The 27,318-nt window shown below is 62.3% G+C and overlaps 1 protein-coding gene across 3 annotated transcripts in view; it reads left to right on the forward strand.

The window, feature by feature from the left end:
- Positions 1 to 27,318, forward strand: part of OSBPL5 (oxysterol binding protein like 5) — a 65,199-nt gene that overhangs the window by 10,462 nt on the left and 27,419 nt on the right. For 2 of the 3 annotated variants that reach the window (XM_082659700.1, XM_082659701.1), the window contains exon 2: positions 27,013 to 27,169. In XM_082659700.1, coding sequence (XP_082515826.1) covers positions 27,034 to 27,169 — 136 coding nt within the window. In that variant the 5' untranslated portion in view covers positions 27,013 to 27,033. Of the gene's footprint in view, positions 1 to 27,012; positions 27,170 to 27,318 lie in introns of those variants that run through there. The other variant, XM_082659699.1, reaches the window with a different exon arrangement.

Here is a 27,318-nt window from a genome sequence, read left to right on the forward strand (position 1 = left end):
TTAAACAACAGACATTCATTGTCTCCAGCCCTGGAGGGTGGAATCCCAGATCCAGGCGTGGGTGGGGCTGAGTCCTCCTGAGGCCTCTCTCCTCGGCGTATAGATGGCTTCTCCTCCCTGTGTCCTTACGAGGTTGTCCTTCTGTGTGTGTCTGTGTCCTGATCTCCTCTTTTTATTTATTTATTTATTTGGTTGCGCTGGGTCTTAGTTGCGGCTCTCTGGCTCCTTAGTTGCGGCAGGCAGGCTCCTTAGTTGCGGCGTGTGAACTCTTAGTTGCGGCATGCGTGTGGGATCTAGTCCACTGACCAGGGATCGAACCCGGGCCCCCCGCATTGGGAGCGCAGAGTCTTATCCACTGCACCACCAGGGAAGTCCCCTGACCTCCTCTTCTTATAAGGACCCCAGTCCTGTGGGATTAGGACCCACCCTAGTGACCTCATTTTACCTTAATCACCTCTTTAAAGACCCATCTCCAGAAACAGTCACATCTGAGAGACGGAGGGTTAGGCCTCCAGCAAATGAATTTGGAGGACACAATTCAGCCCTGACCGTGGGTAGTGGGGTGGCCATAACCTTGGGCGCCCAGCACAGTGGGAGGGCTCATTAACAGATTCCTGGGCTGCGATTCTATTTTTATTTCCTGTGCAGCCCACATGTTTGCAGGGAGTAGGATTTTGAGGCCATCAGAACCTTTAACACCCATAAATGTGCAGAAATGTTTTCAGATTTCACTCCCTTGGATCTCGACTGTTTTGTAGCTGCCCGGGTGCCCTTGGCCAGCATTTTCAGCGCGTGCACCGGGGATGGAGCCAGAGGCCCACACCACACGGTACGAGGTTCACACACACATGGACCCGGTTGCGCTTCCCTGGGTCTGAGCTCCACCTGTGGGCGTTCGTAGGGTCGGCACGCCTGTGGCCGTCAGGTCCTGCTGCCCTCTGGCCTTCCCACCTGCCAGGCCATCCTCTCCCGGCCACAGCATCCCAGGCCCGGGTCAGCTTCCCCATCACCACTGCCCGCTGTCCAGTTCAGCAGACACCTTCTGCAGTGGCCCTTGGGAAACCAAATGTGGCCTTTCCTTCGGGCCAGGTGGACAAGGGGACGCTGCAGCAGTGGGCCATCCGTTCTGACGCTCACAGACCTTCCTGTGCCAGCAGCTGTGTGCAGAGTCCTGAGAGCTGGCCGAGTGTGCTCTCCTGCCCTGTTCTCTGCAGTGCTGGCGGGGGTCCCCAGGGGTCCCCTGCCCCTCCCTGTTACCAGACCTGATGGGTGCCCTCTGGGCGCCGCGTAGGGCCTGTGGAGACCTCCACCCAGAACTCAGGAGGGGGAGCAGGTGCTCAGCTGTTGGTAGCAGATGCTGTTTCAGGAGGTGGTCCCGGGGGTGCCCACTAGGCCTGACCTTACGGGCTTCCTACTGAAGCTCCAGATACAGCAGAAAAGGGAAGAACGGCTTCTTCCACGCCAGGTGGGTCCCTGAGGGGCTTCCCCCACGTGCGGCCACCACCAGCCCCGCTGAGCGCCCGCCAGCTCGTACTTCCCCCCGACCCCGGCCCCGGCCACCGGAGCTGCAGGCTGGGCTGGCGGTCAGTTTTTAAACTGCGGTTTAACAAATAATGGGAGGAAGACACACAGGCAAATGACTGCCCTCCTGCCTGTTCATTATTTTTAAACTGTGTCTGCTTTTCAGTTTATTTTTAAATCTCAAAGGCACAAGGAACATGCTGTTTATCTCCGGCAAGCCTGCTCTCTCCGACGTGACCGTTCACCACTTCCCGGCCAAGCCTGGAGCATCCCGCCTCTGGCCGGGCCCCAGTTGGCCTGATGGGCAGGAATAACCCCGCAGAACCCATGGATCCCGGACACCCACTCCTTCAGGCCATGGGGGCCTCTCCCCGACCAGGGCCGCTTACCCGGCTCAGCTGCCGGGTATCGTGGGCTTCCCCGGTGCGCAGTGGTTGAGAGTCCGCCTGCCGATGCAGGGGACACGGGTTCGTGCCCCGGTCCGGGAAGATCCCACATGCCGCGGAGCGGCTGGACCCGTGAGCCGTGGCCACTGAGCCTGCGCGTCCGGAGCCTGTGCTCCACAACGGGAGAGGCCGCAACGGTGAGAGGCCCGCGTACCGCAAAAAAATAAAAAAAAAAAACCTTATCGTGTTCAGGGGAAATCTTTCTATACTGCTTTACCCACGTGATGCCTTGCAGGCTTAAGGTATAAACGAGAAATAATTTAACCCTTTTCCTGGTGACTTGGGTCATTACAACGATTAATTTTTTTCTAATGCTTAACATTTTGCTGAGGGCCCTTGACATGGTCTAGCTCCTTTAATCTTTAAAACCACCGTATGTGGTGCGTTGTGTTACCACCCCCAGTTCACAGGTGGGAACGCTGAGGCTCAGAGAGGTGAGGAAGCCTGCCAGAGTCACCCCCCGCCCTCACCGTGGTACATGACAGGCCGGGATTAGGCCAGCTCACCTGACGACGCTGCCGTGACACCGAAGCCCTGGAGGGATGCCGCCTCGTGCGGGGCTGTTTGTCCCTGTGCTAAAAGGCCCCAGACACCTTTTCTTAAACTGCTTGTCGGAGGGGTTGTCAGTTATTTCCTTCCTTAAAACACAACTTGTTTCGGCTTCTGGTCCACCCGTGTCTGGGATGGACTTGATGAAGGAGGTTGTTCGAAGTGTGTGCAAGCCAAGAGCGAGCAGGAGCTGAAGGAGGGCCGAGATGCGCCGGGGAGCCGTGAGCAGAACCGCAGCCGGGGTGTTCTGTGATGTGACGCCTCCCTTCACCGCTGCTGAGAGACTTGCTTCTGTCCGTGTTCTGCATCTCGTTCAAAACCCAGTAGGGCTCTTCCGGGTTGTTCGCAATAACCGATGGGTATCCAGTGCCCACTGGAACCCAGAATTTCGGGGTACAGTACAGGCACCCCCTCTGTTCAAACTCAGGGCCAGCTGTGAGGTGCCTGGCAGCGCCAGCTTCGGGTGTGAAACCAGGGCTCAGAGACGGTCCGTGCCTTGCCCGCGCCGCCAGCTGGTGAGTCCAGGAGCCCCTCGCAGGTCGGACGCCGGGTGCCCCAGATCAACTGAAAGGCAAAGGAAGGGAACGAGGGGGACCGCAGATTAAGAGACTTAGAAGGGGGCCTCACAGTTGGACGATGAAATCGTAAAGGTGAAGGTGAGGGTCTGGGAGGACCGGTGGCGGGGCCGTGGCCGGGACTCGTGCCGGATGGGCTCCTGGGGTGACTGGGCAGCGCTGACTTCTGACCTGGGTGGTGGTTGCAGAGTGCTTGTCTAGAGGAGCTCATGAGGCCAAACATCTGTGTGGTTTTCTGTATTTACATTTTATTTTATAATAAATGGAGCTTAGAAAAGAAGCTGCTCTGGGTGGAGCCCTGGGAACGGGACCCGTGACAACCCAGGCCGGGTCCCTGCTCTGGGTGAAGGGACCACGGGGGCCTCCTGACCAGGAGGGGCCACTCGGAGCAGCTCCCAGCATTTTCGGAACAGCTTCCCGAGTCCCACCTCTGTGGTCCAAAACCACCTATGCTGGTATTTTAGAACATGGTTAAGTCCACCCACTTATTTTTACTTAAATAAGTGTGTATCTAAGGGAAACTTTAAGCCGTTGCTGCAGTTAGAAAGGCTTCCTCCCACGTAATAAACAGCAGGTAATATAAAAATGCACAAGCGAGCGTGAAACACCAGACTGTACCGGCGGTCGCTCTCCTCGTTTTGTCTGCCGTAGCTTTGTGCCCGAGGCTGCCCTGCTTCTGCTAAGTAGAGAGATTCGCGATGATGGAGCTGCAGTAAAGACCCAGACTTCTCTCCCTTGACACCCTCAGGAGGCTGGAAAGAGAAATGAAAAAAGAGACGCTTTCGCACTGAGACCAGTGATGACTAATGCGCCCGGCGTCACCTGGCTGCATCCGGTGTCTGCCCACGTTTCAGAAACGCGTGACGTGCTTATTTCGGGTCTGGCTCAGGACGCAGAGGGGGCTTCGGTGGCCGATTCGAGGGGCTTTGAGAGCTGGCTTTTTCCTAGGAGTGGACAGGGTGGGACGGAGACCCTGCTGCTCGGAGACTGGGAGGTGACCTCAGCGACGGGGCCACCAGGGTGCCCAGCACAGTGTCGCCGCGTCGCCTGGAGACCCCTCCCCAGGGATGGGCTGGCATCTGCTGAGTCGTGGGCCCTTCTCCAGGGAACACCGGCTTCCTCTGTTGGGTTCGTGCCGGGATGGTGTGCTCCCCCTCAGCCTCGCTTCTCGTGCGGGACGGACAAGGCAGGGGCTGGCGTGGACGTGCCCCCGATGGGGAACAGGGAAGAGGCGCCCAGGTCAGCTTCACTCGAGGTCTGCACATCTGCTGCATGGAGCAGTGACTCTCCTGCAGTCTCAGCAGCGCCCAGGGGCACAGGGTCCCTCGGCGGCGTCCTTTCAGTGTCCACACACTCACCTTTGGTTCAGGCCAGTTTTGAACCCCTAGTGTGAGTGTCCGGGGCGGCTGTAACAAAGGACCACTCGTGGGGCAGCTTCTTCCAAAAAATATTTATTTATTTATTTGGCTGCATCGGGTCTCTAGTTGCGGCACGTAGGATCTTCATTGCCGCGTGGAGGTCGCGCTCGCGGGGCGGCTTTAAAACCACAGAAACTTGTTCTCTCCTGGTTCTGGAAGCCAGATTCTGAAATCAAGGTGTGGGCAGGTGTGCCGCTCCTTCTGAAGACTCTGGGGGAGGAAGCTTCCTGCCTCTCCCAGCTTCTGGGGAACCCGGGCATCCCTGGACTTGTGGCCGCGTCCCTCCAGCCTCTGCCTCTGTGGTCACCTGGCCTCCTCCTGTGTCTCTGTGTCCTGTTCTCCTCTTATAAGGATACAGTCATTGGACCAGGACCCACTCTGCTCCAATGCAGCCTCATCTTCACTCGGTCACATCTGCAGAGACCCTATTTCCAAAGAAGGTCACCTTCACAGGTCCCAGGGGTTGGGATGTCGACATACCTTTTGGGGGGGCCTCATCCCACCCGCCGCACCAAGGAGTGGGTGGCCACAGTGGGCAGTGGCCAGGAGCTTGCTGGGACTCCTGGAGACGTGGTGGTTAAGAGCTGGGCTCTGACTGACCGAACGGTGGGAAGGAGAGGGGATGGCACTCTGGAGACAGGGGTGACATCACGGATGTGGCCACATTGTTCTCCCAGCGATCCTGGATGCGGGGTCAGGGGGCTGCCTTATTATACAGATGAGATCGTTTGGGCCTCCGGAGAGGCAAGGACCGCTCGGGCGCCTGGCTGAGCTGGGTGTGACTGCTGGGGAGGCCTCCCCGCCAAGGGATGGGATGTGTCCTGCTGACCCTGGACCAGTGTTCGTCCAGTGAGCTCTCACAGCACCCACACCCGCGGGGCACAGGTAGCTGGCCCCGGCATCTGGAGGTGGGACATCGTGGTCCTTGGCCTCCTGGCTGCTGACCTGCGCCTGAGATGTGAACCCCTCCAGGTCCACAATTCCCTGTGTCCTACTAAAGCGATCGGCCAGGCCTGGGGGCACCAGGCATGCTCACCCCCGGGCCAGGTCCTCGCTTCGCGCTCAAGGGCCCCTGGTTCCTCCCCTCCTGCGAGACTCTCAGCGGGTCCCAGGCCCTGGGGAGTGAACCGGGGGAGAGTAGCTGTGCTTGTGTCACCTGTGTTTACCTGGGAACCGAAAAACACTCTTTCAAAAGAGCCTCTTAGAAGGCAAGAAACATGCCAGCTCCTTCCCTGGGGCCCTGAGACTCTGGTTCCTGAGGGCAACTCCTGGCTGCCTGGTTGCGGTAGGAGCTGCCCTGGGCACGCCTCTCCCTGGTCCTGCAGCCCTTTCTTCCCAGACCTGGGGCGCTGGCTCCCGGGCCGCAGGGACCACTCGGGAGGCTGCGGTGACACGAGCGGGGGAAGTGCCAGCAGATCGGGTTCAGAGGCCTGCGTCATCACGTAGGGGCGCGGGGGTGAGCGCTCAGGGTGGAAAAGGGAGACAAGGACCTTGCACAGCTGTGTACCAGCACCCGGCACTTGGGGCACCCTCGGCAGGGTCCAGTGGCCAGGCTGGCGGTACCCCAAGCTGCCTGGAGCCTGGCCAGGGCAGTGATTGCCCGCTGACACGTCGGCGAGAGTCGGGTCGTTTTGATGATCAAAGAGGAAGAAAGGGAGCAGGGCTGGGCGCTGCCCTCACCTTGGGGGCACACAGGCGTGTGCCAGCGCGGGGGCCGAGGGCTCGAGCCACCCGACCCGCTGGCCGTCGGCTCTGGTCAGCGCCTGGCCTCACCTCTTGGTGGTGGGGTTGCCTCCTAGGAGGTCCTGGAGGACGTAAACCCGGGAGCCTGGGAGAGGCTGCGGTGGGCGCCCGACCACAGTGGGCACAAGCGTGCTGTTGGCCGTGAACCATCCGTACAGGCTGCGCGGGCCCCGAGCCTGCTGACCGGCCACACGGCAGCCCCGCGGGCGGGGCCGAGGAGCGGGGTCCCGGCGGCGGTGGTGGTGGGGAGGGAAGGGACGAGGGGCTTGCTGCCAGAGTCCCCTGCCCCGGCACGTGTCGCAGCGCTGTCTGGGCCGCTGGCAGGGCAGCCTGCTGGAGAGGTGGCCTCCGAGGGGTGACCGCCCCCAGCCCAGGCCGGTGGGCGCTGAGGGCAGCACCCGGGCCCCCGCTCCCAGCCTCTGCCAGGTTCCCGGCTCGGGGCCTCTGGTGGGTGTTGCTGATCTTGGGGGGCTGTTGTGAATCAGGGGATACGTCCTGGACAGCCGGGAGACCCACACAATCAGGCCGGAGCCTGTGAAAGGCCTAGGGCAGGGCCGGAGGGCCCCAGGCCGCTCTGCAGTGGGCGAGGCGGGGGCCCAGCCGCTGGGGTCCACGCTCTCGGGACGCTGCAGCCCACCTAGCGGCTCTTCTTCCCACTCGTTACCTGGCTGACTCCGAATCTGGATCACCTCGTGGCTCTAACCTCCCCCGTTTTGGGGAGGGAGCACTGGCGTTTCCCCGGGGTGCAGACTCTGATCGCCTGGCTGTCACCTTTCCAGTGTCCTCAGAGGCACCTGGCTTGTTTTTAGTCTTTTAAACGCTGAGCCTTGTTTGGGGGGTGGGGTGAGGACAGGACTCTAATGTTATGTGAATTTCTTCTCTGTTTCAAGGCTTTTATTAAATTCTCCCTTTAAGCTTTCAAGAGAGAGCTTTTGAGCCTCTCCTGTTTGCCTCTGTGTCGCGGAAAATGTGAAATACGAAGGCGGAGAGGACGGTGTAACAGAGGCTCCTCGACGCCCCGCGGTCCCCAGAGCCGACCCCGACGGACGCAGCTGCACCTCATCTCCCTGATCTCGGGTTTAAAATAGAGCTTCGTGCTCACCTCCTGACCTCTAGCCCCCGCTTCCTCCTTCTTTTGTCGCCGGCCTTCATAACTGCCGTCAGAGCGCGTGTTCAGGGTGGAGGTGTCCCCAGGTTCCCCTCCAGGTCTGTCTGTGCGGGGTTTCCAGGGCAGGGCCCCGTGGCCATCCACACACAGTGCTGGGGAGCAGAAGGCAGTGGGGAAGGTTCTGGAAGGTCACACCCCGGACAGCCCCCGTGACCTCGAGGAGCTCCTGGAGAGGTCAAGCCCACCCTCCCCGAAGACCCTCCGGAGAGACTCTAGGTGCTGTTTCCTCCCTGCCTGGCGGAGTCCCGGGATGGGCCTCTGGGCCGTGCGTCCCCAGCCTCTGTCTCTGCTGTGCTCCCCCACGTCCCCCCTGCCTCCTGTCTGTTCACGGCCCCTTGGAGCAGCTCTGAAGGTGGAGAGGTTACTTCCTTAGTCAGCCGAGTCTGGTTCCTGAGCGCCTAATGGATACACATCCCACTCGGTCAGATCACCCCCACCTCCATCCCCCCCCCAGGAGCATCACCGTTAGTACCTGCTACTTGCTGAATGCTCCCTGGGCACTGGGGCTGCAGGGACAAGCCGGGTGCCCCACCTGGGGTACTGCTCCCAGGAATGGAGGAGATGCCGCAGCAGAGGTTCTGAGACCTGGTGTGGGGTGGGGGGTGGGGGCGTGTGAAGAACAGGAGACGAAGAGCTAGGATCGGGGGAACAGCCCAGGGGAGTGGCCCTGGGCCAGACACCGGCCCTGCCAGGTGCTAGGAGCTGAGGGCCTCTCGGTGAGGCTGGGGCGGCCGTGGGCATCTGGAGAGCAGGCTCTGGTCCACTCCGGCCTGGAGGTGGAGGGGCCGTGCAAGTGGGGGGAGTATGGGGTTGTTGGCTCCCAGAGAGGGGGTCCAGCTGGGCGAGAGGGACCCCAGGCTTCCCCACGCTCCTCCAAGGCCCTCGGGCCACCTGCCTTTGCAAGACCACGTTCTCCCGAGTCTGGGGCAAGAGCTCCTCCCGTCCCCCTGGAGGCCCGGCATCTCTTGCTGCTTCTTGTTTGCTTTCGGGCTGCTGACAGCTCTGCTGGGGGCGTGCTCCGCAGTAAAATGGGCGCGCGCTCTTCGTGGAGAGCAGACAAGACGGAGAAAGTCGTATGGACCGATGTACACACTCACGGGCTGATAGCTTCCGTCACTGCACCCTGGAGTCGCCGAGGCACAGCCCACTCCTTGGTGTATCCCTTCCGAGTCCGCAGCGTGGTCTCCGTGGCCACGTTTAGCATCCGCTGCACCCACATCCCTTCGTTTACTCACCACCTACCGTCAATGGGTATTTTCACTCCTGAAAATAGCAAATCCTCCCACACGTGTCTCTTGGCACAGATATTGATTATTTGGATTTCACGCCCCATAGTAAATTTCTGGAAGTCGGATCATTGGCTCGAGGGACGCTCGTGCTTGACACTTTGATTCACGCTCACAAACGACCCTCCAAAGAGGCTGTGCGCCTTCCCCTCCCTCCGTCCCTCCTCAGGGCTGTGTGCTCATGGGGTGTCCGCTGGGCTGACCCATAGGGCACAAAGGAGCAGCCTGAAAGCAGGGGGCTTCCCGCCAAGCAGCAGGCCATAGTCTGTCGCCCTGGGCCGGCCTCGGTCTGTGACTGGCCCTGTCTGAGCGCTCAAGGTCGGGTCAGGTTGACCAGCAGAGGCAGGTGCTGTGCTCAGCCCTTGGGGACACAGAGTGTAAAACACATCCGACCCCGAGGGCTGTAGCCGAGCGCCCCCTCCTCCTGGGACCTCTGCCAGGATCACCTGGACCCCTCCAGACCGCTGTCCAGCCCAGCCCCTGGAGCGGGCCTGACCAGGCTGGCCAGACCTCTGCCACTGGAGAAGGAGGGGCTCGCTGAAGCTACACGAGGGCAGGCTGCCTGAGGCTCGGCTGCAGGACGACACCCGCCCCCGTGCCCTGGGGACCCAGCGAGTCGTACACCTGGTCACTCACGCCCGGTCTGCGCAGAAGCCACCTTTCCTGTGACCGCGACTCATCATTCTCACTTTGGAGCTGGGGGGAGGGCTGAGCCCGTGGAGTCCTTCTCCCTGAAAACTGAAGCCTGGGCAGGATCCCCGGGGGCAGAGCTGGGGCCTGGACCCGCCCCACCCCCTGGCCTCCCCCAGCCGTGCCCGTCCCCTCTCTGAGGAGCACGGTCCTTACTCATCACCGGGCTTTGGGGGGCACTGGGGCAACAAGACCCCTCTGTCCCCAGCCGAGCCACGTCTAAACTCTCAGCTCCCCCTGCAGACCAGAGGCGCGGGGGACGCGTGAGCAGTAGAGGCACCAGGCCCCCTCGGTTTATGGGCTCCACGCCCCCGATACTCTCGCGGTCCGTGCTTCTCTGTGCCAGGCCCTGCAAAGGCGAACGCCATCCTCTCCCGGGCCTTGGAGGGACCCCAAGATCAGCCCCCTTCCCGAGGAGAAACCTACCTGCTCCCCAGCACCACGTGCCGGTGGCTCAGCGGTCCTGCCGAAGACACGTAACCCAAAGTGCAGCGGAAACCCAGGGCCCAAACCAGCCGGACGGTGGGAATCAGCCAGACGCCCTGCCCCCGGGTCCAGCAGCCATGCCCACCGGGGGCCCCGGCCACCACGTTGCTGCAGCCCAGCCCCCTCTCAGGCTGGGGTCTCCACGTATACCTTCTCTCCCCCTCCCTTGCGAGGGCCCTCAGGTCTTTAGGGACCCCTTTCCACCCTCCCACAGAGCACACTGCTCACCTCCCGGGCCTCCACCAGCTCCAGATGTCCGTCCGGGTTTCCCCGATGTAAGCGTCAGTTAGAAATGATCATCGGTTGCTCTGGGCTCTGGGGCCGATGCTGCTGGGGCTGGCGTGACCCAGGGGGGCAGCGGGCAGCCCCCTCCACTGTTCTCTAACGGGGACTCCCCAGACAGCCCCCTCAGCCCACCCGAATCATCGGGGAGCACCGCTGGGCAGTGTGGCTTTCCTCCAGTGATGACACAAAGAAAGCACGTGATGGACCACTGCTCGTCCCAGAAGGACCACAGGCCTGGGTTCCATTCAGACCCCGTCAGCCTCGGGCCCCCTCCCTGCCCAGGCCTCGCCTGTAAAATGATACTCGATTCTTGCTGGGTCGGAGTGGGGGGCTCGAGTCTGTGATAGCACCTTGAGAAGTCGGCCCCCGAGAACACACCCCTGGGAGGCTCGGGCCCCAGGGGACACAGCCCTTCCCAGCCTCGGGGTCCCCAGCCGGTGCTGGGCCGGAGCCAGAACAGATCTTCGCAACCCTCGAGAACCCTGGTGGTCCAGTGGTTGGGATTCCGCGCTCCCAGTGCAGGGGGCCCGGGTTCGATCCCTGGTCAGGGAACTAGATCCCACATGCCGCAACTAAGACCCGGCGCAGCCAAATAAATAAATACTTAAAAAAAAAAAAAAAAAAAAAGGAAGCGGCAGCTGGGGGGCGGGACCAGCTTGTTGGAAGGCTCAGGGTCGGGGTGACACTAAGCTGAGTGCTGGGGCCGGTCCCAGCTCTGGAGCGGGGTGTCGGGCAGCGGGGAGGCACCGCTGGCCCAGGGACCCGGGCGGCCAAAGGCAGGGATGCGTGAAGCTGCCTGGCATTTGGGACCTGGTACCAGGGCCGCCTGCACGGCAGGAGAGCTGCCACCTCCCAGGAGCTCCCCGGGGGCTCCATGTGGAGGGGCGGGGGCGGGGATCCTCATCCGGGGATGGAGCCCTAGGAGGTTAGTCAAGGGGGTGACAGGGTAAAAGGTGGCTCTGCTGAGGGTGATGGGACAGTGGGAGGAGCTGATGGGTGTCGGCCTGACCCAGGTGAGCGGGAGGGGCAGGTGCAAGCGGAGGGGACAAGGGGACGAGAGCCGCCGGGACTCCTGCAGGCCGAGGGGGGCACTGCGTACCTTCCCGTGGGTGGCGAGGTGCTGTTACGCCTCATCCCCACCCCAGGTCTCTGCTGGGCTGGGTGCCCCTGAAACTCCCTGCAGTGAGTTGAATGGTGACCCCCAAAAGATATGTTGAAGTCCTAACCCCAAAAGCCGTGAATGCATCCTTACTTGGATTTAGGAATTTGCAGGGGTAGTTAAGGGAAAGGTCTTGACCGAGGTCATCCTGGATTATCTCGTGGACCTTAAATCCCGTGGTTTAGGAGAAAGGGAAGGAGAGGGAGGTTTGAGACATGGACATGCAGGGGAGGCCACGGGAAGACAGAGGCAGAGACTGAGGGATGTTTCTGTAAGTCACAAAGTTCTTGGGGCCCCCAGAAGCTGGAAGAGGCAGGAGGGAGCCTCTGAGGGTGTGGCCCTGCCGACACCTTGATTTCAGACTCTGACCTCCAGAACTGGGAGAGAATCCGTTTCTGTTGTTTATAAACTGCCCAGCGTGTGGTCCTCTGTTCCGGCCGCCCCAGGACACTGATACAGCCCCTCTCTGTGGAAACCTGTTAATTCTCTCCAAAAAGCCTCAGGACGCAGTGAAGCTGCTGCTGTCACCGGCCACCTCTACAGTCAGCAGGTGACAGGGGACACTGGCTGCTGTGACCTCTAACCTCCAGAAGGAGAAGGCCCTTCTGGGTCAGGCCCTGATGTGTGAAGCCACCAGTCCCTCTGTCTCCTTGGACTGGCCTTCACTGGCTGGGGCGCAGAGGGGAGATGTCAAACCTCCTCCCCAGTCAGAAAGGACAGACTGGAGGGGGTGGCCCTGTGGTCTCAGCATGTAGGCGCCTCCCACACATCAGATGATCCAGGAGCCTGACCTCTCATGGGGCCAGAGAGGGCGCCGCCCCGGGCGCTGGGATGGGGCTGTCTCTCGAAACCAAGGGAAGGTATTTTAGGGCGAATGATGGGGCCCGGAGGGAGCGCCGACTGGCAGGCTGGGTTCCCTGGGGCGTCCCCAAAGGCAGGCATAGACGAAGGGGCAGCAGGCTGTCTGGGCAGGTATCTGTAAAGCTCATCTTGAGCCAGAGGGACACGGCTGACCCCGAGCCGGCCTCCAAGCGGTCGCTGTGTCCCCGTCACTCGCGGGCTCATTTATAGCTGTCACTTTCTGCTCACGAGGCGCCGATGCAGTGTCACGCTTTAGAACTTGTCATTTCATGGCGTGACCAACATGTCAGGGGACAGACCCAGATTTAGGTCTCCGAGCTTGGAGGACAAGCCCTGCCTTCTCACCTCTCCCACGGGGCCATTTCTCAGCCCCAGGGGCCTCAGGGAGCCCTGACCTCGGGGGTCGTCGGGGGTCTCTGGACCCTTCTCCAAACCTCAGTATCTCCACTGGACAAGACACGGTGGCGGGACTTGGGCTGGGCGGCCGCCGCTTCAGTGTCTGGAGAACGGGTCAGGTGTGCTGACTACACACCTGGTGAGAGGGCCATGGGTCCACTCCACGGAGCTCAGGATTGGCCAGAGGCTGGCAGGGCCACTGGCCACTGTGATTATGATCAATGGAAGTGTGATAAGTCCTGCAATTTTGACTTTTTTTTAAAGAAACAGCATCCATCATCACTTCTGCATAGTGCCTTCTAGACGGCTCCTCTTAATGAATTCAGCGTGAATTCCTTTCCATGTTGAATAATATTCCGTGGCATGGATGGACCACAGTTTGGTTAGCCGTCGATCAGCTGATGGAAGTCTGGGCTGCTTCTGCTTTTTGGACACGTGTGTGCACGCTGCTTGTGGATAGAGGTTTTCATTTCTTCCTTGTTTCTCTTTTGGCCTCTTTGTGAGCCCTTGGCATGCCCCCCCCCCAATGTCTCGTGGTTCAGGCCGATGTCACACTGACACTTTGGCACCAGGAAGCCGGACGCCCTCAAGTGGGGTTTGCTTGGCCCCTGATGGTGGGCTGGAGGGTCCAGTGAGCAAAAGGGTCTGGAGGCAGGGCTGGGGGTCCGCAAGCTTGGTGACCACATCCCTGCTGAGATGTCAGGTCACCTTCCTGGACTGTTCCTACCGTGGCAGGACAAGGAGGGGCCCTCGGCCCGGTGCCAGTTTGGTCCTACCTGACCGGCAAGGCCACTTTCTCTGCCAGGCGCATGACAGCTGACAGAACGGGTTTCCCCAGAAACCACCAGGGAGTGGCAGGTGGAGGCTGTGACCGGGCGCCCACAGCCTGACTTGGGGGGTCACTGGGTCGGGGGGCTGCCTCTACTGGTTATCCCAGAAGGGCCTGGAAGGCAGGGCTTCCATTCCCGCCCCAGCAGCTGCCCGCCCAGCGGGTCAGTGCTGAACAAGGCCTTGAACTGGACGCTGAAGGGGCGCCAGGAGCCATGCAGGAAGACCCCGTGAGCTCCAGCCGGAAGTGCAGACAGCCCCTCCCCGAGTTAAAACCTGCGGGCTGGGCTGCAGGAGGGCCAGGGCGGCGGAACAGCGCACAGTAGGTGCTCACGGATCGGGCTGCAGGGGAAGTGGCTGGAGGAGCACGGGACGTGGGGGAGAGAAGGGAGGCCATCCACCCAGAGGGGTCCTGGGCTCTTGCAGGCGGCGGGGCCGGGAAAGCTGGGGACATGGCAAGGAGGCAGTGGGCTTCCCTGCCGTACGGACCTGCAGCCCAATAAACGTTCTCTCCCTGGAGTTCCTGTTCTGGCTCTCAGGACAGTCCCGGCAGATGTGGGCAGCCCTTCCCCTGGGATTGACGCCGAGCGGGGGGTCGGGGGGCAAGCACGCCTGCCCCGGGTGAGCTGGGAGTCGAGGGGGCGGTGCCACCTGGCCACATGTCCCCGGGTGAGTCAGCTCACCCTTGGGGCCTCAGTTACTGTATCTGTAAAATGCAGAAAAGGCGGGAAAACAGAGCACTGCTTGTGGTCATTTTTGCTTCCAAGACCTAGGATCCTCCCAGCCCCTGGACAGGGTGGGAGGCCGGCAGGAGGGGAGGAGGGGCATGGTGCTTGCAGGGTGTGATGCAGGGGGGCGTGCGCCCCGGGGGGAGCTGCCGCTGTGTGAGGATTGGGACCGTCCAGCAAGAGGGAGTTTTCAGTTTATGCAAGGATTCGCCCTGGACGTCAGAGAAGCTGGGCCCCCTCCTGCCCTCTCCACGCACTCAAGTTATGACGAAACCCCCCAGAACCCAACTCCTGGAAACCTCGGTGAGCCCTGCACCCCAGGGCTATGTAAGAATGAGCTCCAGCCCTACTGGAAACCCCACTGGCCCAGTGCTGGGTGGGAGGGTGTCGGGGGTCCATGTCCTCCCCCAGTGCAGATGCTCCTGGAGGAAGCTGGGTGCCGGCCATTCCCAGGTGAGCAGGGAACCCGGGGTCTTCGCCTTCTGGTACTTGGGTCCTGAGAGCCATGTCCCGTCCTCGCCAGGAGCAGTCATGACAGGGGCGGTGAGTCCCACTCAGTGAGTCCCCCCGGGGCTCCCCGTGAGCGGGGAACCCGCTCGTCTGAAGGCTCAAGGGGAAGCAGTTTCCCCTAAGCGAGCAGGTTGGGTGCACAGGAATGGGACCAAGGCTCTCAAGGGTCCCGAGAGACAGGTCATTCCCAGTGAGGCTCTGTTTCCCCCTCCGGCCTCGAGGAGCAGAGGGGGTGGCCCGAGGATGCTCCGCTGTATCTGGGGCAGAGAGGGGGCCCCGGCCCTGGATCTGGAGCTCGTTTCCTTCAGAGAAGAGATTCCGGGGGGAACAGTTAGGAAAGGAGGTTTCACCCTCCACTCAGACAAGGCCAGGGAGGGGTTTTGTGGAGTCCGAAGCCAGCTGGGCATTAAAGAGGAAGCAATAGAATTGTATGTTAAGCCAGGTGGCGCAGCTTCTATAGTAAGTGTTGTTTGTTTTTTTTGTAAATTTCAGACCGTCTTTTTAAATTGAAGTATAGTTGATTTACAATGTTGTGTTAGTTTCAGGTGTACAGCAAAGTGATTCAGTTATACACATATATATTCTTTTTCAGACTCTTGTGCTATAGGTTATTGCAAGATATTGAGTGGAGTTCCCCGTGCTGTGCAGTAGGACCTTGTTGGTTATCTGTTTTATACAGAGTGGTGTGTATCTGTTAATCCTAAATTCCTAATTTATCCCTCCCCGCCCTTTCCCCTTTGGTGACCATAAGTTTGTTTTCTCTCTGTGAGTTACAGTGTGTGTTGTAATTAGTTGGTTCTTGGCCTCAGTTCAGTTATTTTAACCCAGACCGTGATCACGCTTCTCTGTCTCAGCCCTCCGGGGGCTACAACGTCGACACCAAATAAAGGGCTGGCAGCCGCGTGCCGGGCTGCACGTCCTATGGGGTGTGGGGAGCAGGGAGGCGGGTCCGCTTCCCTGAGATCACGTGCTCGGTTTTCCCACACGTTGTGCAAAGTGTTTTCCACCTGCAGTGTGGCCGAGGCTGGTTTGGGACAAGACTGGAGTATAATTACTGCACGGCGTCTGCCCACCCGGATCCCCGGGGCCAGCAAGCAAACCAGCTGGGGAGCCGGCCACGGGCCCACGCGTGCATGCCTGACCCTCATGTTTGTGTTCCGTGGCCCCGTGGCGGTGTTCGCAGTCACGCTGGTCTTCCCAGCTCTGTCGGGAGCCCACCTCTCAGCCTCAGTCCCCCAGAGGGCTTTGGTTTCCCCATGGACGGCTCCCCGGAGAGGGGCCTGTGCTGTCTCCGTCCGGCCGCACGCCAAGCCTGCCCCGGCCCCGGCCATCGCTGCACTCCTGACGCCAGGCTTGTCTCTTCAGGGCTCGGTGCTGCAAACGGTAGTACTTCACGTTTGTTGGTGCTGCTGTTCTAAACCCTCTGCGAGCCTCGACTCCACGATAACCCTACGACGGGTGCTGCCATCAGCCTGTTACAGACGAGGAAACCGAGGCACTGAGTAGGTGCGTGGCTGGCCTCCCCACCCCATGGTGCTGCCTCCCCGCCGGCTACACCTGTGCTCTTATCACGGGCCCCTGTGCCGTGTTGTCAGTGATCATAGCAGGAGGAGAGGGCAGCCTGACGTCCGGGTGTGTCGGTCAGTGTTCTCTGGTGTGTGTATCTGTAGACGTATAATCTATACGTAATAAACACATATATATAGAGAGAGAGAGGGAGAGACTTATGATAAGGAATTGGTTCGGGGCTTCCCCGGTGCGCAGTGGTTGAGAGTCTGCCTGCCGATGCAAGGGACACGGGTTCGTGCCCCGGTCCGGGAAGATCCCACATGCCGCGGAGCGGCTGGGCCCGTGAGCCATGGCCGCTGAGCCTGCGCGTCTGGAGCCTGTGCTCCGCAGCGGGAGAGGCCACAGCAGTGAGAGGCCCGCGTACCGCAAAAAAAAAAGGAATCGGTTCGTACCGTCACGCAGGCTGCACAGCCTGAAGATCTGCGGGTGGTCGCAAGCTGGAGACCCAGGGGCACTGGTGGTTTAGTTCCGCTCCAAACGCCAGCGGGCTCGAGACCGAGGAAACGAGCGGATGCTTCAGTTCAGGTCTGAAGGCAGAAAAAATCCAACACCCCAGTTCGAAGGCACCAGGCAGGAGAAATGCCCTTAGTCGGGGAGGCTCAGCCTTCTGTGCTATTTAAGCCTTCAAGTGATTGGACAAGGCCCGCCCACACTGCGGAGAACCACGTGCTTTACCGAGTCCACCGATTCGGATGTTCAGCCTCATCCAGAAACACCTTCCCAGACACACCCAGTATCGTGTTTGACCAAATGTCTGAGCCCCCATGTGGCCCAGTCAAGTGGATGCATAAAATTAACCAGGTGCCCTCCTTGTGACCTCCTTGGTCTCAGAAACGAGGTGCCCACAGCCAACCCTGGGCTGCCGCGAGCCTGGGCATCAGGGAGCCTGGACGCCCCAGCCAGGCCCCCAGTCTCCGGCTCGATGCTGTACAGCATGGTGGGTGGGGAGACGTTGCCCGTCCCCGGGGGTCCAGGCTTTCTGGGTCCTCGGTGCCCCTCTCTCTGGTGGGGGAGGGCCCCGAGGCCAGGCCGAGCTGGTGGACACCGTGCGGGGATTACGCTCTGTCGATGTCCCAGAACCAGCCTTGGGCACAGTCCGGCTGGGGTGTGCTTTGCACGACTTGTGGGAAAAGCGGGCATTGGATTTCCGTGGACCTCACGCACCCAAGAGCACAGGACCAGGGGCTGTTGAGAGTGGGTCCTGCGAGATCAGGCCCTCATCTCCCCTGAGCGAGCCAGCGTGCACCCCCGACCCAGCGCTGAGCAGCCGGGGGCCAGGCTGGCTGGCATTTAAGGTGACCCACCAGCGAGCCTGTGAAGGTGGCACGTGAGTGAGGGCGCCTCTTCTTGGCAAGAGGCAGGGTTTCTCCGCACTCAGAACCGGCCCGGGTCAGCCGGGCTGGGGTAGGAAGGAGGAGACGGAGGCTGCACCCCCCCCACCCGATGAGGCTGAGATCCTGGTGTTCGTGTGGGGTCCTGAGCAGGTTTGGGGGCGCCCTGCCGCGCCGTGCTTCAGCGTTCTCAGCCAGCAGGCGGGGCGGCCACCTCCCTGCAGGAGCTACAGTGATGCCTGCTCAGGTGTGGCCAAGGTGCTGGATGAGGGGCGCCCGACCCAATTCCAGGGACGCTGCAGGGCTGGGGCACGGGCAGGGGCTGGGGGAGAGGAAGACTTTGCTGCACCCACACCTCTGGATCCCACCACCATGACCTCTGTGGGAGACCTGAGCCTTTTCGGGGGCGGGGGCCCCCCACCCAAGTTGGGGGGCCACATTGCTGAGTCTCTTAGGGAGCTTCTAGGTGCTTTCAGGAGCCCACCCGCCTCCGCACACGCTTTGCCTTTTCCTGGGCTGTGGGCGCCACAACTCCCCTTCCCCAGAGGGCAGTTGTCTGAGGCCCGCATGAGCCCGGCCCTGCCTGGAGCTCACACCATCGATCACCGGAGGGACACAGAGGAGAGCTGGGCTGTGTGTGCCCTTCCCAGGTGGCACCGCTCCCCGGTGGCACGGCCCTGGCCCTTCACAGAGCATTCCTTTGGGCCACCCCTTGCTGAGACGTGCAGGGCAGAGCCCAGCAGTCTGACCAAGGAGGGCCCGCTGGAATCATCCCCTCCCTTTTTCTGGGGGCCTCACTCTGGGTTAACACAGTCCGAGATGGTGGGTGTTGCTTAGGGAACCTGGGCCAGCTTCTCCCCTGCGGAGGGAGATCCTTGACAGAGATGCCCTGAGGTAGAGCCCTGGCTGTGCCCATTCCCGCCCTGCACCGCTGAGGGCCAGTGCCCCCCTCCGGGGACCCCCAGCAGGCTTCGGCCCCACCCATCTGCTGGCAGCCCTCCTGGCCTGTCTCCTTCTGTTTACTGGACGACTGCGCCTCCAGGGGCCGCGGCTCCTACCTACCTAGTTTTCAGGCCCGCTCAGCGCCCGCCCCAGGGCCACCAGGACAGGAGCAGCTGCGGAAGGTCCCATGGGGGGAGCACGGGTGGGCAGGGGGAGAGGCTGAGGCTGGAGGGGTCTGGAGGAGAGTGCAGGCTCACTCGAGCCCCCAGAATCCTCTCAGGGTCGGCGATGACCCACCACTTCCCCTCTTCTCCCAACCCCCTCCATGCCCCTCCCTGCCTGCTGGGAGGGAGGCTGGGCCACAGCAGCCCCTGGCCCACTTTGTTCTCCTTTTCTTATTGGAATTTCTTATTGGAATTTCCCTCCCAGGCTCGGCCCTGCAATGAGGGAAGATGGGCGGGTGGCCATCTGTGGCCGAGTGACCCCCAGGGCAGCCGCCTAACTGCTGTCCGTCAGCCACCACCACCCAGCCAGGCAGCGGCCTGGGGGGTGTCTCCCGGGGGAGGGGGCACGCAGAGCAGAAGCCCCGCTGGGAGAGCCAGGCCACAGGGGATGTCCGGGAGACATCAGCACCCCTGGGAGAGCCCCGCAGTGTGCGGAGGACTTCATGTCAGCAGCCAGCCCCGCGGCACGGGCAGTGCCTCGGGCGTGAGGTCACCCCGGGGGCCCAGATCCAGCTGCCTGGTTCAGATGCTGGACCTGAGGGTGGGCAGCCCCGACCCTTGACCCTCGGCAAGCCCCTCTCCTGGGGGGCTCCTGCCTCCCCTCCCCGTCGTCCTCCCCGCTGCCCTGCACTCCCGCCTGGTTGCACAGCACCCGTCCTCTCACCGCCCCCTCCCTGTCCCAGAGCACTGCGACCAGGATGCAGTTTGCATCAGAAACTCAAACTCTCATTTGGGACAGGTGGGCGGGCAGGGTCTGGGTAGGACAGGGTGGGGTCAGGCCTGCAGCGGGGACCACATCCGATCAGGCCACAGTGGCCCGGGCTTCCCAGAACTGGGCGGCAGTGGCCTGATGCAGAGGAAGTGGCAAGTGGGCGGTGCCCAGGCCAGCCGATCGTGGTACTGAGTGTGCCAGTTGGCCCCGTGTCGGTCAGGAAGCCAGGTGGGCGGGCGCCAGGGCCTGGCCCTACCCGCGGCCATGTGATCTGGCTGAGTCAGCCGAGAACACCCAGGCAAGGCCTCGAGCAGGGCAGGCCACTTCCTGCCCCTCTCCGCAGGGCTCAGGCCCTCCGAGGTGGCCTGTCTGGGAGCTGTCTCTCTGGGGGAGACCCGGCTCCCACCACCTCCCCCAGGATCCCGTACCCCACTTCCTTTCTGCCCCTGCCCTCAGCCATCTTCAAGGTGCACGGGGACTGGGGGCGTAAAGCTCTGCCACCTCGCGGGGACCCGGGCACGGTTCAAGCCACTGGACCTCAGGCTGGTCTTTTCTGCTCTCGGGGCCTCTTTAAAATGAGATCTGCTACCCTCAGCTCTCCGATATCATAAGAATCACATCAGGTGGAATAATACCTATGAAAGGGCCTGGGACGCGTCAGGGGTCCACAGCACAGGTCCGAAGTTCTGAACACCGGTCTGGACCCGTCAGGGATGCGCCCACAGGCCACGGTGCGCTGAAGGGGCTGCTGCTCCCATGGGGGCTGCTCAGGCTGCCCAGTTTGAGCCCAGATGCTAGGTCCAGCTGGGGGACGGTAGCCAGGACATGTTTCTGGACCCTCATGAGGGGCCTCCTGGCAGGGACTTCATGGCCACTAGCCTTGGGACCTTAGCGAGTTTCTGGAAGGCAAACGTGTGGTGTTGACATGATGGCTGCTGTACTTTAACTGATGGCTGCTGTCCTTCCCTGGGATCTGCTGACCTGTCCACTGGGTGTGCAGACAGAGAGCCAAGCGGGTGGGTTCACGAGGCTTCATCCCTGAGCTTATCTGTGATTTCAGAGCATTTCTCCCCTCGCCTTTTACGATCCGTTTTGTTCAAGCAGAAGTGAGTGCACTGTGAGTGCAGGCACGTTGGCGGTGGCCGGGCTGCCAGTGCCTGCTACTCCTGCACCCACCAATTAACAGAGGAGCCCCCCGTGGCCCGAGCCGCACCTCCCCTGCCCAGGAACTCTTGCCCTCCTGCCCTCTAGCACAGTTAGGCCAGTTGTGACACTCAGCCACTGGTGAGAAAGCTAACCAGGCAGCCAGGAACTCACACTGGGTTCACCGTCTCGGCCTCTGCAGGGGACTTTGCCACCCCCACTCAGAGGAACCCCCCCCTTTACAAATAGGGGCTCAGAGACGAGCATGGCCAGCTGAGGCCACACAGCCAGTCCCACAGGCAGGACTGGACCTTTTCCCAGGCTCAGAATTGCCCCCCCCACCTCCGCGCCTGCAGGTGGGATGCGAAGTGAGTCCAGGATTCTGTTGGATTCCTTCTCAGAGCCTCAGCCCTTCCCACCGAGAGCTGCAGGCGGCTCCGCGGATTCTGGCCCCAGATAAGCGGGCTGGGCATCCTGTCTGTGCTCGCAGATAAGGCACAGAAGACCTTTCCTTACAAAGATCACATTGTTCTGGCCCGAAGGTGGGCCTCTGGTGGTGGAGGGAGGGGACAGTGTTTAGAGGCAAATAACTGCTCGGAAGGCAGCTTCCAGTGGGGGAGGGGAGGGGCAGGGTGCAGGCACCCAGGTGGGGCAGGGTGGGCTCTGTGCAGCTCTCCAGGCCTTGATGTTGGCCAGGTGGCCTTGTTTAGGGACAGAGAGCTTGTCACCTACCAGGTGCCCGAGCAAGTGCTGGAGCTCAGGGACATGGGGCTGGCCCGGGCGGGGCCGAGCCTGACCTATACCCCGTCTACTCTGGGCCAGCACCACGTGGGACCCGTCTGCCCCCGACGCTGGGGGGCCTTCGTGCCCCAGAAGGGAAACGGAAGCCGAGGAGCCAGCTCAGGCCGTGCGGGGTGAAGGCGGCCAAGCCGGAAGTCGGAGCTGCCTCCCGTCCTGGGCTCCCCTATCTGTCCCCCTCATCTCCCAGGTGGCCCGGGAGTGGCAGTGGGGCAGGAGGAAGTGGGGAGCCCTAAGGAAGCAGACCAGGAGGCTCCTGCGGTTGACAGGAAGACTCCTGAGCCGGGGTAGAGCTTGAAGGTCAGCTTGTGCGGCCCCTGCTGCCGGGCAGGGCTGCACCCAGACACCACCCGTGGATACGTCCCGCCTGCGGCTGCAGGACCCTGATGGCTCCTGGCAGTGATGTTTCACTCGAGGCCCCCATGGCGCCCATCAGCCCGGACCTTCTGCATCCTTGGGGTGCAGGCGGGGCACAGGAGTCTGGGGCAGGCTGCAAGGAGGCTGCTGGGACGCAGAGGACACCGGGGAGGCGGGTCCATCCCTGGATGCCTGGACAGCCACTACCTTGCCCAGAGCAGGGCTGCAGGAGGGGCCCCTGCGCTCCTTGCTCTGGGCCCCCAGGGCTACTCCCTGACCCGCGACAGCCCTGACCCCTCGCAAGCCCCCTTGCCAGCGTGAGCTGATTCATTCTGGAAATGCTGCATCGGCCCTACAGGTGCCCGGCCTGAGTGGGTACCCAGGGGTTCAGGCAGTCGAGGAATCAGCTGGGATGTGCCCCACGGCGGAAGCCCAGCCCGGCGGGGAGTTAACGCATGGACCGAACTAAGACACGAGGGGTGTGTGCCTCGGGCCCCAAGACGGGCAGACGTGCTGCCCCCGAGAGGGCTAGGGTCAGGGTTCCTTTCCTCTGCGGGGACCAGCCGGGAGGAGGAGTGGTGGGAGGCCAGCCCTGCCTGTCCTGGAGCTTCTCGGGCCAAGGGGTGGGCCCGCCTAGACGCCTGCCTCCATGGGAAGGAGCTTGCTCAGACGGACAAACCTGGCGGTCCCAGGGGCGGGGTGCTTGTCCCCAGGGGCACGTGTGCCTCCAGGGCTGGGATTCCTGCTTGCTGGGTGGGCCGCGAGGGCTCCGGCAGCAAACCACAGCCCGCCGTCCCCCAGAGGTGCCACCACTGCCAGGGCCTGCAGGAAGCTGACCACACCTGCGCCCTCAACCCTGCAGGTCAGCGTGGGAAACGCTGCCACGCCTTCCCAAGCCCCGAGGCTGGCTTGGTCTTGGGTCTGAGCAGGGGCTGCAGCGGCTTCCCTGCTGAGCTCAGGCCTGCAAAGCCCTCCCCCGAGGCTTGGCCAGGGCTGGGCAGTCCCAGGCCACAGACCTTCTCCCCAGCCGCCGCCCCTCCTCCCGATTCCTGAGCTCCCCCTTAGGGGGCCCGGGGGCCTCTGGGCTGGGGGCCCCCTCTTGCTGAAACACCCGAGGCTCCCGCACAGGGATGCCAGGGCCCCTCACGCTCAGGCCCCCTCACGTGCTGTGTCGGGGGCCGTCTCACCGTGTCAGGGTGCCCTTGGGCTCCTTCCTCCAGACCCTACGGTGTCCCCTCAGACACCTGGACTTCATAATAACGAGGGCCAGGTGAAGCCACGGCAGCCTCATTTATGGCAGCGGGGGAAGAATTTAGGCAACTGTAGGCCGAGGGCGAGCTGTGTACGGGCAAGCGTCACCCCAGTAACCAAGTGTAACGGAGCCCCAGTAACCAAGGGTAACGGAGGGCTATTACTGTGGTCGGGGCACAGGCCAGCCGTCAGAGGTTGGGGAGGCCAGTGAGGGCAAGGCACATGGTGGCCCGAGATGTCTCAGGCGGGCAGAATCCAGGCTCCAAGGGCCCAGGGCTGGGCCCAGAGACAGCGTGCCCTGAGCCCTTGGGCAGCTGGAGCCCAGGCCAGGACAGAGGGAGATAGCTGCCCGCCGCGGGTGTGGTCCCTGGTTGCTGGCTCAGCCTGGGAGTCTACTTCCTCATCCGCCTCCCTCCCTCCTCTCTCCATCCTCATGGACTGGCTCCCATCCTCACGGGTCTGTGCTCCCTGGGCTACGAGCCTTCAGCTTTCCCTGTGAGGTGCAGAGCAGCAGACAAGGTCATGGTCAGCCCAGCATCGGGCTGACGGTCCTCCCAGCTTGGAGCCTCCAAGGGTCCGCAGACCCGCCAGGTGCCGGATTCCTCCTGCCTCCTGCCAGTGCCTGGAGGGCAGGGCCTCAGTCCTCGGCCGCACCAGGCATGGCAGGAGGCCTGGGACAGGAACCTCACCAGGGTTACCGTGAAAATCGGCCCCCAAGCTGACGCTGGCCAGAGGTTCCTCCCCTAACCCGCAGAGGAGGGACGAAGCTCAGGGGCGTTTGCTCCGCTGCCTTCATTCACCCCAGGCTCTGGGGTCCCCAAGCCCTGGAGCGGAGTGGCGCCCACGCCCGCTGCAAGTCCCTGCTCCCGGCCCTGGGGAGACTCAGCAAACGGGAGGGACAGTGCTGTCCCCTTTCCTGGAACTTGCATCCTGGGGTGGAAGAAAGTTGACACAGAAGAAGGAATGTAGGAGCAACGGTCCAGTGACTTGGACTGTTCCACGGGGATGTGGCATTGTGCGAGACAGAGGGGTGGCAACCTTCTGGGAAGGGACATTTGAGCGGAGAGTGGAATTTGAGAAGGACCCAGCCACACGGACGGACGGAGATGTGGGCGAGGGCGTTCGGTGGCGGGGGACGTCAGAGCAGAGGCCCCAGTGGGCACGGGCTTAGCGTGTTCAAGGAACATAACGGGGGCCAGTGTGTCTGGGGCAAGTGGGTGACAGAGCCAGGCAGGGAATGAGGTGGGAGGAGCGGGCAGGGGTCCTGACGGCCTGGAAAACAGGGACAAGGAGACAGAGGCCGGACTGTGTTCTAAACACAGTGTGGAGCCTCTGGCGAGAGGGGCCCTGGATTTAGCTCTGAAATGAACGAAGCAGCATCTCTCCCTCCTTGACCCCAAACGAGATCAGAGACAGCAGCCAGGGGTGGGCATTGGGAAGGCCGAGGGGCTGCGTGTACACCCTGAGGCCTTGCCGAAGGAGAGGGGCCACCTCGCTGTCCGAGTGGGTCAGAGGGGGGCCTTTGGGGGCCCGCGCCTGCTCTGGGGTGTCAGGACACAGAGGGGGTATCCACGGGTGCCCGCCGGCACTGCACTCGGATCTGTGGGGGTCTGTTCTGGACCAGCTGTTCAGCCATTTGGATGTCACCTCTGATGTACCTGATTATTGGGCAAATAGGAAGGAAGGGGGGAAGGGAAATCAGGCTGCTCTTCTGAGAAGAGAGATTCACGGAGGAGGGAGGGGAGAGAGTTTGGACGGATGGATCGATGGATCGATGGATGGTTAAATGATTGGATGTTTGGATGGATGGATGGGTGGCTAGGCAGTTAGATGGATGGACAGATAGGCAGGTGGGAAGATGGGTGGCTGGCTAGCTGGATGGATGGATGGATGGAAAGGAGGGAGGGAAGGTGGAACGGAGGATGGTATATATGAGCAGATGGTGGGGCTCACAGACTAATGAGTCCCACTGGCCGCTGGTGGTTAGCTGTGCTGGGGGAGGAGAAAGGCAGCCAGTGACCTCTGTGCCCTCCCCACCCTGCCCTGGTAGAGCCGGGGTGCATGGCCAGATGGGGGAGCTGAGATGTGTGGGCAGGAGCCCCTCTCCCTGCCCCAAGTTTGCAAGACTCAACCCCTAAGAGACATGCAGCTCCAGGTGAGGAAGGCCTACCTGTGTCATCCCTCCTCACGCGTCCTGGGGCCTCCAGGGCAGGAGCGGGTCTGACTCACCGCGGCTGCCAGCCAGGTGCTTGGAAGATCTCAGCTACATGAGGAAGACGCGGCGGACCTCCTCTCAGGTGCTGGCTCCCTGGCCTGAGACACGCCTGGGGAGTCAGTGAGCGAGCACTGAGACTCTGCAAGCAGGGGCTGGGCTTCCAGACTCCCGCCCGCTCCTCCCCACAGTGGGTTTGCTAGAAGCTAAGCTGAACTGGTGAGAGGGGGGGACTCGGGCCAGGATTGAGAGTCAGCCTACTTGACTCAAACACAGCCGTTGCCAATGAACAACTGTGCGACCTGGGGCCCCAAATCCCAACCTCTCTGAAACCAGTTTCCCCCTCTGTGAAATGGCAGAGGTGACAAGCTTAGCCAGGTGACACGGTAGTGATTAGGAAGGGTGGGGCCCCTGGGCCCACTGCAGCCTTGGAGCCCCCCCACTCTGACCCCTGGGCAGGGAACACAGAGGAGTTTCCGGGGCTGCCGACGGAACCCTGGGCCACCCTGCCTACTCCTGAAGCCCTGCCCGGGTCCACTGGCCCACCTGTCACAGCAGGAAAGGCTCTGTGTTTCTGCTGCCCCGCCCAGGAAGGCCCAGGGCCAGGGGAGAAAGCGGGAACTTTGTCCTGGGCTTGGCAGGAGGCCACCGGCCCACCCGGGAGGCGGCAGGAGGCACCCCTGGGCCTTTAGAAATCGGTCACTGGGCCTTTACGCAGCACGTCCTCAGGGAGTGGAAAGAACCCAGGATTCCGAGCCGGAGTTCCTGCTCTGCCAACATCGGCCAGGCCGTGACCACAAGGCGAGGTCATCAGCTCTTGGAGCCATGATTTTCTCATCCATAAAATGGGCCGACGTCGGTGGCGGGGTGCCGTCCACTGGGAACTGCTTGCCCCAGCCCCACGCAGGGCGGGGCTGCGAGGGGGCAGGAGACAGAGGGAGCTGCCTCTTTCCTGATCTGGGCAGACCGGGGCAGCGGCAGGGCTTGGGAGGGCGCGGCAGGCACCTGAAGGACTGGCCGTCGGGCTCCCCGGGGGCCGCTGCTTCCTTTGGGACCGGACGCTGGTTTGGGCAGTGCTGTGGGGCAGGAAGGTGATGTCTTGGGTGGAGCGTGGGTTCGGGTGCACCTCACCGTAAGCACGCCTGCACTGCCTCTCCGAGTTAAGGCGCTTTGGGTGCAGGGATCAGAAACCCAGCCGGGAGCTGAAGCCAGGGAGGGCAGGAGGCGGGGTCTCGAGGCGCCCTTAGGTGGGATGGGCAGGCCATGTTCAGGGACGGCCCCAGCCCCATGCCAGCTCCCCCGGGGGCTCTGTGGCCACCTGTCTGGGCAGCCCTTGGCCCCCTCCCCTGCGTGCACCAGTCGCTGTCTTCCCACCACGGAGCTCCATCCCCTAGCGGGGGAAGTCTGGTGGCCCGGCATGGGTCAGGGGCCCACCTCAGCTCCACTTCACCGTGTCCAAGGTCCTACAGAGCCGACTTAGTGCCGGGCCTGGGGGGCAGGGGGTCCTGCCACAGCTGTGACAGCCAAACTTCCAGCGGGGCCGGTCCAGGCCTGGCTTCTGCCATGGGCCCTGGAAAGCCTGAGCTTGGCCGTGAAGCCTTCCCTGGGTGACCCACAGGCCCCTCGGGCCCTCATCCCATTTCTGAGACGTCCCCTGAGTGGGGACCTGCCTGTAAGACACGGTGGCCCCGGCCACTCGGCCCTGGCTCTCTGGCGGGTCTCTGGTCCCCTTGCCAGGGCGGGTGGAGGATACCCCCTCCAGGCCCCAGGCTGCCCCAGCCTCGGCGTGAGGCGTGACCAGTACTCTCCCCTCCTTCCTTCCAGAAGCCCCCCAGTGCCCACGCCATGAAGGAGGAGGCCTTTCTGCGACGACGCTTCTCACTGTGTCCGCCCTCCTCCACCCCTCAGAAAGTCGACCCCCGGAAACTCAGCCGCAACCTGCTCTTGGGTGAAGAGAATGAGCTCGACTCTCTGGGTCCAGGTCAGCGTCCACATGGGAACCCGGTCACCTGGCACGTGGGCCATGGGTGGGGACAGCCAAGCCTGGGCCCTCCTCAGCTTCGAAGCCCAGCTGTGTGGCCTCAGGCAGGTCCCTTTCCCTCTCTGTGCTGTCCGGGTTGGGGAGGGAGG

This window comes from Grampus griseus (genome assembly GCF_964374135.1).
Source record: "Grampus griseus genome assembly, chromosome: 8".
NCBI classification, from domain to species: domain Eukaryota; kingdom Metazoa; phylum Chordata; class Mammalia; order Artiodactyla; family Delphinidae; genus Grampus; species Grampus griseus.